General features: G+C 36.6%; 1 protein-coding gene across 1 annotated transcript in view; it reads right to left on the reverse strand.

Annotated features, from left to right (window-relative positions):
* MEP1B (meprin A subunit beta) overlaps positions 1-10,487 on the reverse strand; it is a 29,024-nt gene extending 18,537 nt beyond the window's left edge. Inside the window, 6 exon segments of the mRNA XM_029085677.1 lie at positions 799-916; positions 2,662-2,734; positions 3,727-3,770; positions 3,876-3,926; positions 10,266-10,319; positions 10,322-10,487. Of these exon segments, the coding sequence (XP_028941510.1) occupies positions 799-916; positions 2,662-2,734; positions 3,727-3,770; positions 3,876-3,926; positions 10,266-10,319; positions 10,322-10,487 (506 nt within the window).
* Positions 10,488-10,940: the final 453 nt, after the last annotated feature.

Consider the following 10,940-nt stretch of genomic DNA (forward strand, 5'->3'; position numbering starts at 1 on the left):
TCCCATTTATGAATGCATTCTCATATCAGGAAATTATTTTCTGAAAGTAAATTTCCTCACCAGGCTATCAATCTTTCCCTGATCTTTTCTAACAGAAAAATGGTTCAGTATAGAGTGGAGAATATATCTGTTCTTGTTGCATTGTTTTGACAGAGACTGCCTTAGAAAGGGAAGCAGCTGGGGCAATTTTGACTTCTTTACTGGAGTCTTATTTTGCAAAATTTAAGGTTGAATAGCATAATTATTCATCAAAAGAGTTAAATAAACTGAAACCTCTGTAAAATATCTCAGTGCTGTGCAGCATTTAAAAATATCATTGTTATAACTGAATGCTGGTGTGACATTGTTCAAACACAATTCCATTTGTTACAGTCAAATTCATTGTCCCACAGTTGGAACTACCATATTTCTGATAGGATACTTTTTTTCTGAAAACTAAGAATGGCCATTTGAAAACGATACTCCATATATCCAAAGATCAGTCAAGAAAATAATTGGCTTGTTTCTGATGTCTTTTACCGTGCCCAGAAAATTACCTCTTAAAGGACTTGATTACATCTTATATTTAAAAATAAGTATCAGCAAGAAATTGTTCATTACAACCTAAGTAATACCTGTTTTGGAAACCACTAATTTTGGAAACCACTAATTTTAATTTCCAGTTAAAAAAAGATTGAGAAAACAGACACAACAAAAATATAAAATTATCATCAGATATACGACTTTTAGAGTGAATACTAGCCATGAAAATAGCCTATAGCCAAGAGGATGAGAGCTATTTTACATTACTCCTCTTACCCACTTCCTTTGAAGACAGATATGTAATTCTTTTCCCCTTCCCAAGGTTTGAAGTCAATACAGGTTTTTAGTCGATACTGTTCAAATGCCTTGAGGATGAGCCCTTTAGCATTCATTTCTGCAAAGCAAAAAATGTTCTTGTCAATACTGAGTCAACAAGTTTGTGCTATTTTCTGTATAGAACAAGTCCTAAGGCTGGGTCCTGCTCCAGCAATCTTTGATGAAAATAAGCAGGCTTTTTACTGAATTAAGACCTGGATAGGGACCTAAAAATTGTAAATCATGCTGTTGTGACGTTATGTTTTGTTTCTGTAAAATTTTTCTTTGGTGCTTATGTATAAAATAGGACATGATGAGTACATAATACATGATAGTGAATGGTTCTTAATTTTGTAAATTCTTTCATTTACTTTGCTGAGATGTATGTGATCAAGTATTAAATAAAGAGGGAGCAAAGATGTCAGACTTCACATAGTGCAGACTGCAGGCTACAGATCTCTCACAGAACCTCTCCAGGACCTGAACTGCTAACATTATATATGGGTTATCTCCTCTAAGCAACTGGAATGGTTTCAATCCCTTCAGAGGTTTAGATCTGAATCTAAATTGGGGGTGGGTGATTTTTTTTTTCCCCACATTGTGTAGTAAGGGCACAATCTCTCTCTGTTGTATACAGTAAGAACTCAAGCTCCCTGTCTCACCACTTACTTCTGCCATGCAGAGCTGCAGCTGGGCGCATTTGAAGGGACAGAGACAAGCTATGACCTGTCCCTGGCCCCACAACAGAGGACTCAGCAATGTGCCATTGCAAACTGCACTGCCTGCCAAGATGCCAATTTGCCATCGGTGCTGTAGATGATGTAAATGGCCAGATAAGCTTCCTTGCTTTAAGATCTTCAGTGCCCTGTTTTTCCTTCTGCTTAGCACAGTTTCACATCTCAGATATGTGCTTTTAAAATGAATTCAATCTGCTGGGCCATAGCAATGGCAGGATAAGAACCATCCAAAAAAGGAGGTTGTCCTGGTTTTTAGCTGAGATAGAGCTGGTTTTCTTTTTAGTAATTAGAAGAGCAGTGTTTTAGTTTCCAGCCTGGGACTCGCTGTGAGAGAGACACTGATAACATACCAATATTTATGTTTTTGTCACTGGAAGTGAAGGACTTTGTGTTCTGTTAGTCCACAAGCACAAGATTTAAGGGGGGAGAAGAATATTTAAATTAATAAACTTAATTGACAGTTAGATATGCCAATGGGGTATTCCATATCATATCATATCACATCATGTTCACTATATTAGTGAGGGTCTCTTCCTCTTTTCTCTCTCTCTGGTTTTCACTCGGGCTCTCGTTCTTCCAGGATTGTGGTTTCAGTTCGGGATTCTTGCTCTTCTGGGATCATTATCTGGGAACAGGCTGGGCTCAGCCAGGAGGGGGGAGAGCTATAACATTGGGTGTCATTCACTTGCATATTTTGTTACTGTTATCATTATCTCTACTATTTTAATATCAGTATTATTTTAAGTTTTCTCTCTATTATTAAACTGTTCTTATCTCAACCTACAAGCCTCCTTTTCCTTGCCCCCACAATCCTCTCCCTTATTCCCTGGGGGTGGTGGGGGAAGTGGGTGAACGGCTGTGTTGGCTGCTAGCCAAGGCTAGCCCAGTGAAACTATCACAGAGGTGAGAGACAGCACCAACACCAAGATGATACACCCTGCTTGTGCATACCCGGGCCCAATCCTGCTTCGGGAGATGGTCTGCTCAAGACTTACAAGAAGGAAGGGTGCCATGGTATCTTTACCAACCTGTATTTAACATTTCAATCAACATGACATACAGACATTGTCAACGGTAAATACTGTACCCAGGCTATCATCAAGGACGTAGGGGATAACGTGGGGCCACCGATAGTTGTCACCAATGATGGAGTTTCGTTCCTGCATTTGAGAAAAAAAATAAGTATTCAGTCCTCATTTAAAAGTGATTTAGGATCAGGGACTACAATAGTGCTAAAGCAAAATGTGTCTCCTACAAGTCCCTATAAGACATATAAGAAATCAAAGAGCTCAAAAACTTTGGAAGATCACTCAGAGGTCTAAGGCTTGAGTTCAAAATCCTTTCACTCCCTTCTATCAATGTCTCCAACTTCTGCAGCATTTTCTCCACACCAGTTACCTGAGATTTTGATGTGTGTGAGGACAGCTTCAGCTCTGCTGGGAAGCATTAAGATCTAAAGTCCTGAAAAGTTCACAGACATTAACAATTCTGTAATTTTTCTTAATGCAAGGGTTTGTTCCTCTGCCCTTAGCAAGTGCTTTCCTTGCTTCCACTGATGTGCTCGGGCCAAAGCAGTTCACCAAAAGGGAGAGTAAAACACTATTGTATTCCAGGGGTACAAGACACTTTTGGAGTTTCTACTAGGCCTCTCTGAGATGTAACTTGCTATGTAAATATCACTACTTTTTAAATTTATCAGATAGGGATGCTTTAATATCTAGTATTACAGATATAATTTTCCATTGGTTTTAGTGAATCTACTTGAACGATGAAGGTTTTGCAGCATTGTTCTGTAAATTTAATTGGCTCATAATAAATACTAGGCAGATAAATGAAGGATCTTTTAAATAAACCTGTCTGGATGTGATCAGTGCTGCTGAATCTCTTAAAATTGCAAATATAAAAACAACAGTAAAGGAAACAAGAAGCTAATATTGATCTGATGGCTAAACCAGCCTTATTCTGGATAATGTTTCTGCAAATGCACCTGACTCCTTTGTTGTCTATGACATTTGGTAGAAATCTATCCCCAACATTTTCATTTATTGTTAAGTAGGAGTAGGATGCATCAATCATTTCCATGCTGGTAAATAATTTACATTGCATAAGTCAAGGACAGATTTCTGGGTTTGTATTTTATATTTGAACTCACCCCATCAAGTCTGATGTCTCCCTCAAAAAGGTCTAGTCCTAAAGCTAAAGGGAAGAGGAGATAAACATTTAGTTATTGTATTGATTTGTGACTACCATGATGAAAATAATTTAAAAAAAAAAATTAAAAAGAAACAGAATTTTAAAAACCTTCATTGATGTCAAAGATGTCTTGATAAATTCCTCCATCTACATCTATTTCTGAAAAATAAAAAGACAAGTGAGGTAGGACATTAGCCCTTGCTGTTATCTTTATGAAGTGTGAAAATTAATGCAATAACAATAACAGTAATTATAAATCTGTGTCTGTCCTAGCAATGTTTATGAGCAGCTGGTTTTGTTGACTGCCTCCCATGCATACAAATAGATCTCTAAACAGAACTCACCAGTTGTCTCCAGAGCAGGCTGGGGAGGGGAAAGAAAAAAAAAGATATTATTAGAAAGGCACATAACGAAATGCAGCTCGCATTACTTTCTCAACAGTATTAGAAATGTGATTTAAGCTCAACTGGCAGCACTTAGCGCATGGCTTTGTATTGGATTGACTGGACCCAGTGCCTCCTCATTTGGCTGGAAATGTTTATTTGCTTATGTGCTGGTTTTGCGTCCTCCTCGCTTCAAGCTGTCCAACAAGTCACCCAGTACCACTTCTGTGAAGTTTTCACAACTGTTTTTCTCTCACAACTCAGGCAGTGCTGAATGGTCCTCCATAAATGGAAAAAAAAAGAACCTATTATTTCTATGAAATCAAGTATTGCTACTAGTCAGGAGCTGTACAGAACCTATGGAAGTTATGCTTAACTGTCCATCGCAAAGCTGAAGTTGGAAACTCTATGAGTCTGAATGAGTTGTCCGGCATCATGCAGCAAGTCTTTGAAGGACTGGGTCACCTCAGCCCCAGTTCAGTGCCTTAGCTGGGCTCCGTTTACCTCAGCATTACCACCTCAAGGACTATTTCTGCAACGTGTAAAATCTACAGACCATAACGAGATACACATAGCTCACTATTCCCTGCCATAACATGCCTATAGAATATAATCTGTATTCTTTTATTGGACTAGATGCTTTATTTTGGACTGGTTTGGACATACTTGACGTAACACTATGCAGCTTTTTCTCATGCAGTGAGTAAAATCATGAATAGCCTTTCTAAGTAATTGTTGCTGGGTGGGTTTTCCTGTTTCTCATCAGAGTCTTGTATTTGTGTGTTTGAAAAGAAGTTCACAAGCTGAAGGCTTAAATTCTAAGCTCTGACAATATAGGTGTCCCGATCCGATGTCAGGGATCATTTAAATATCCCGATCCGATGTCGGGGAAGGTTTCGATATGATCCCAAGAGCGAGATTAAGACACAAACGAGGTCACATGTTGCACTCCCAGAACACCTTTTATTAGAAAATAAGAGTAATAAAGAGCGTCCATAGTGCAGTTCCTCACAACAGGTTACAGATACAGCAAATGTTATAACAGCAATTCTACAAAGCAGGGTGGGATTTTTACCTTTATTTTTACTATAGTTCTCCCCCCTTGACTGTTTTTCTTTCTCCATATAAATAATTTGTTATCTTTCATACATGCAGTTTTGCATATAGGACTTAATTTTCTAGTGTGATAAGCACCCGCAACCTCCATTAGAAGCAATGACGAGTACAAGACCAGAATGTTGAAAAATGGCAAAAATCAAGTCCATGCCGTCCAAAAGAATATTAATTTTGGTAATTTCTACCATCTGTATGATGGATAAGAAAATAGTATGCCCAGAATATTCAAGAGATATTCAAATGCACATGTCTTTAAGACCTGATTTTTGGCACATAATGATGGGAACAATTTTGAGGGCAAACATACCTGTGGGCCCTAAAACTGTGGCATTTATATAAAAACTTTAACCAAATGCAGGAGAAAAAAACCAAAAAACAAAAAACAACTTCTATGAAATATCTTAATTTGGAAAGGATCATAAAGAAAGCTTTGAAATTGCCAGAATGTCCTATTTTAGCTTTTTAATGAAAGATTCATTTTCAGTTTGAAATTACCATCTTGAGAAAACTTCAGCAAATAGCAGGAAAAAATATTGTAAATAGAAAAGCCTGAAATCTCATTTTATCCATTTGATTCACCTGAACTAAAATTAATTCAAACTGTTTCTTCAAAGTTTATGTCAGATTTTGATCATTTATTCTGATTGCCTAAGAGGGGAAAACTATTTTTTGCCCAACCATATAGAGGCTATAATTTATAAGTCTCAGAGAAATAATGCCTAATTGGTATGAGTTTGCATAATCAAATGCTTAATATCTAAATGTTATATAAGCAGGCAAAGTTTATAATAAAAAACTTCTTCTGCTTCTTCATTTTCTTAATGAAAACTACCACCCACATATGTCCTTTCCCAGTCTAAAGGCAGGATTTTGACCTTGACGTGTCGGTTACAAAAAACCATTGAGTAGAATCTACTTCCTGATCTGATTTCTCCTGAAAACAGCCCTGTTTTAGTACATCACAGTTTTAGATTGTTTAAAAATTTTGTAGATTTTAAGATACTTGACTCTTAAAAAGCTAGTGTCATTGTGGAAAAGTGACTGAGTCCATTGAAAAACTGTTTCCAGACTTGGGCAGATGCAAATGCTGAAGGATTGATTTTGATCTCACATTTCACTGAGTCAACTGGTTTTATTCAGGTTTACACTGATACATGATAAATAATGATGGGACATCAGAAAAAAAGAATAAACTGTATGCAGATACAGTTTAATAACCCCAAATATCTTCATAATCTATAAATCTGAAATGTCAATAGACTCTTCTTACATTCTGTAGTTTTATTGCACATATATCCTCTCATTACATTTCTTTATCACTGGATATGCATAAGACAGTATCCAGTCCACATATTCAAGTTTTAAAATGAAAGTACAGCTTGTAAAACAAGCTGAAAGTACACGGGCAAAGTGTGTAACACACGTCTGGAAGACTTTGCTTTCAAACTCCTACTCTCACACAGATTTCTAGCTAACATGGAAGAAAACAATGACAAGTAAAGCTTACAATATTCAAAAATTAAAATAACATTATTATCTTTTTCATTAAAGATTGTTGATGGAGGAGAAGAATCATACCCATATATGTTGAATCGTCTTATAACCATTAATGGAGAATAAAATATTTCTACAGGTTCAACGACTATAAACTAAAATATTCAAATATCTACTAATCAGAAAACATAATTCTGCTAAAGGTAAAAACTGGCTACCTCACAGAAAAGCTCCTCTATCTGCAGGAAAAGCTCTCAAACTTAAATCAATGTAGTTAAGTCATGTGACGGCAGTCACTTTTGCTGCATAATCCAAAATGTGAGTCCATGGCTGAAAAATATCAAATTCAGCAATCAACTGAAGTCCAGGCTGGTCCTCAGTATCTGAAAACTCAATGAAATGTTTTATGTTGAAGGAATCCCTTTCATCACTCCTTTCCACTTCATTCTCAACAAAACTAGGTCTTTAGTCTTGTAAATCTCAACATCAAAATACTCAGTTTCAAAAGGAGTATTTTTGTACATACTACATAAAAATATATACTACATACTACATACAAGTATATACTACATACAAGTATTACCCTTTTAAGTAGCAGTGGCTTCAGTCTCAATACCAGCCTGACAACTGAGACATATATAATACAGTTCTAGACTGAAAGTTTTGTAAATAAATAACAGATTCACAGTTGACAGCCATATACAGAGGAAGGTTATATTACCTGCAGTGTACCAAAGAGGAATCTAAAATTTAGTCTAATTAATGTTACTTTTAAATATACACATAAAAAAAATTCTGAACATTTATAATATTAGTCCCTAACTTTGGTAAACCATATGGTTTATGTGAATTAAGTTACATTAAAGGTTGGTCAAACTGTGGCTTGTAAGTGCATTTAACTGGCAAATAATTCAAGTGCACCTTGAACAGGTGGTAAACATCTCACCTATTTTAGTCAGGTAAAAACTAGGTAAGTAGACTTATTCAGTAATCAGTGGAGAAACAAATGGGTAATTGTATACATAATTCATCTGTCCCTAAAATAGGTATGGCACCACTATGATGCCCTAGCATCTCCAGAAGATGATCCACCTCTAGCCTGGACATCTATTCAAGGATGTGATAAGTCACCCAATGAAAATTTCCTTGTCTCACCATGAACTTCAGATGGAGTATAGTCAACCAGTTTACATAGTTAACTTATCAGTGTTTTCTCTAGGCTATATAACTTTTACTATCAGCATCCAGAAACACAAAAGAAGCTCTTCTTGGCCATAAGGCACATGGAAATGAAATAATTAGCCCTGGTGATCAGAAGCTGCTCTCTCACACAGGACCTGGTTATTAGGAGCCAGTCTGGTGTGTGATAGCTTGTATATGTTATTAGCACCATGCATCACCTACTATATGTTTGAACAAAGACCCTAGAGGAATCTAGACAAAGCTGAGACTTGAGTTTACAAAAGGCTGGGAACAGAGGAACACGTAGTTGTGATGGGCAGTGGAAACATGAGGGAAGTATGGGGTTGGGGCAGTGGGGAATACAGGAGGACTATGGGAAAGTTGAGGTCACAAGGTTGGGCTCTTGACTTAGGGAGATATATGACCTACTGGTTTTTGTTCTCCAAATTATATCAAGTATCACCGAAATTCCTGGCCTCTACGATAAATTATCACAGGATGAGAAAAACACTACATTTCACTACAAAATACAGGAAATACAAAATCTCACTTGTTATTTTTTGGCATTAAATAGTTCAGTTGGACTGGAGCAACAGTCATTAAAAAGCATATCCAGTGGCTACAAAGGCATCAATTTCACTATCAAATATATTGTGTTATGGGAAAAAAAATATATATATTTCCATTCAAATAAGGAGTAGCAAAATAAATTTTAATACTTATCTTATTTCTCACCCCAGGCTGGTGATGTTATTCAAATACTAGTGGACATTTTGCTTAGATGGGAAATGCAAGATAAGCTCTTCCCATGTATAGCGAGGCCTATTAAAAATAGCACCACTAAGACCCCAAGGAAACCAAAATCTTTCTCTCTCTTCCATGCAGATGACAACAGAATTCTTATTTTGCAAAAGCAACATCTTCAGTTGTTTCCTCTCAAAGTCATCTTAAGCTGCCTTGCTTACTTGATCATATAAAGAATATGCATTCTTAGTTTTCTTACCTGACTCAAGACCACCTGAAGAAGCAGCCAAATTAGGAGTGCAGGCACAGAAAACCAGCCCATGTTGTTATCCAGTCAGCAGATGCATAGACAGAATTTCAGAGCAACTTGGTATTTAAGACAGTAAAAACCATAAATCAAAACCTTTGTCCTTTCATCAACTATTAACTTACCCACCTTTTTCTTATCCAGTAAGCAAAGTCCATTGTGTCTATATTACAATAACTAACATATACTTTAACTATTTTTAAGCACTGCTGTGAGAAAAAGCATTGGACACAAACTAAAATGTAGGATGAAATGGACACAAGAATATGGAAATACAGAGGAAATGGACAAATTGAAATACAGGAAATTCCATTTAAATATAATAGGTATTTTATTCTAAGAGTTTTTAAGCATTGCAACAAGTTGTCCAGAAATGTTGTGGAGTATCCATTCTTGGAGACAGTCAAAACCCAACCAAACACAGCCCTGAGCAACGTGCTGCAAGTGACAGTGCTGCAAGCAGGGGGATCAAACTAGGCACCTTCCCACCCCAACCATCCTATGATTTAGTGAATAAAGGTGGCACTAAAACCTTTTGAACAACTGGAAGACTCTTGGTAGGTAAGACATTAATATATTAATAAATACGTATTTTTTGACAGAAAGTGAAAATTGGAAATGTGTGCACAAAAAAAAATCTGTCAGCAATGTAATTTCACTATTTTGCTTTTAGAAAAGGCAATGCCATTTCTATTGTTGATATATGTGAAACACTGTACTTGTCACTAACTCAAATAATGGTTTTCTGGATTATTTAAAAATTCCATAAATATTTTTTAAATATCGGCACCATTGTAGTATCACCACTGTCTGTTAGTCTTTGGAGTTTTAATTTCTTCCAACTTCAGTCATCTCTTTTACTTACTAGCTGCCAGAGAGCACTGAAATTGCCACGGTTTCTTCTTATGCTTAAACTGAAGGTCCTTGTGGTATTTGCATGGTCAGCCTTGGCTAACCTTTTCCTTTCCCAGACCAACCAGCTGGTTAGAACATCATAAAAAATAAAAATGGCATTTAGATTTATAAATACAGACTCGCAAATTATTATGTAAAAATTAATAACATTTCTCATAATATTTCAAGTATCAGAGCTGATGAGAAAGAACAGGTTGATCGTAAGTAGTGAGGACACCAGAGCAATTTCTAGCTGCTCAGTTCCTCACTTATTTCATTGCTGATCCACTGAGAAACAGCGGTTGTTGAGATTGTTGTTCTTATAATGTTAGGTTTTTTCTACAAAAGTAACAATAAATATTGTAATCTTCTACTCACCAATAATGATAGTGTCAATTGTTCTCAAATCAGTGATATTTGGGAGGTTAAAAGCTCTTTTGTCAAGATTTCTTCTGCAAGTTCAGCAGTCCTTGAATTCTGCATGCTGTCATCTTCAGCTGCTGGGAGACGATGGTAGTCCTCCTTTTGGAGCCTCTCTAGCCTGTTAGATTGGCTACGTCCACAGTAACAAGTACTTTGAACCAACTGGAACAGATCCATACACTAAAATATCTGTCGCTAAGAACCTGGCATCTATGCTGTACACATCTCAAAGGGTTTTACTTCAGACTGGCTCTGATTTGATCCCAAGGACTGGATGTCAGTGGCAGCAACTGGACTGCGTTAGACAGGGATTGGAAGAACATATTCTAGTTTAGTTTCAAACCAAAGGAATTAAAGTTGGACACTCTAAAACTGCTCTGTGATGTGAACTAAAGCATGGTAACTGGGAACAATGATGATGATACTTGGTCAAAAAATACAATCCTGATCGGAACTGAAAGAATAGTGTAGCTGCACCCATTATTCCTTGATTATGGTACCTTACAGATGTTTTCTTGAGATGGTGGAACATGATGAACTGAAAAGAAATAGAATATTTCTTGGTCTTACTACTTGACATTGGAAGAAAGCCTAAAAGCCTGTTTTTCTACTTCTTTGGTCCCTTTTACT

The sequence above is a fragment of the Antrostomus carolinensis genome, unplaced genomic scaffold (assembly GCF_000700745.2).
Source record: "Antrostomus carolinensis isolate BGI_N321 unplaced genomic scaffold, ASM70074v2 scaffold21716, whole genome shotgun sequence".
Lineage (NCBI taxonomy): Eukaryota > Metazoa > Chordata > Aves > Caprimulgiformes > Caprimulgidae > Antrostomus > Antrostomus carolinensis.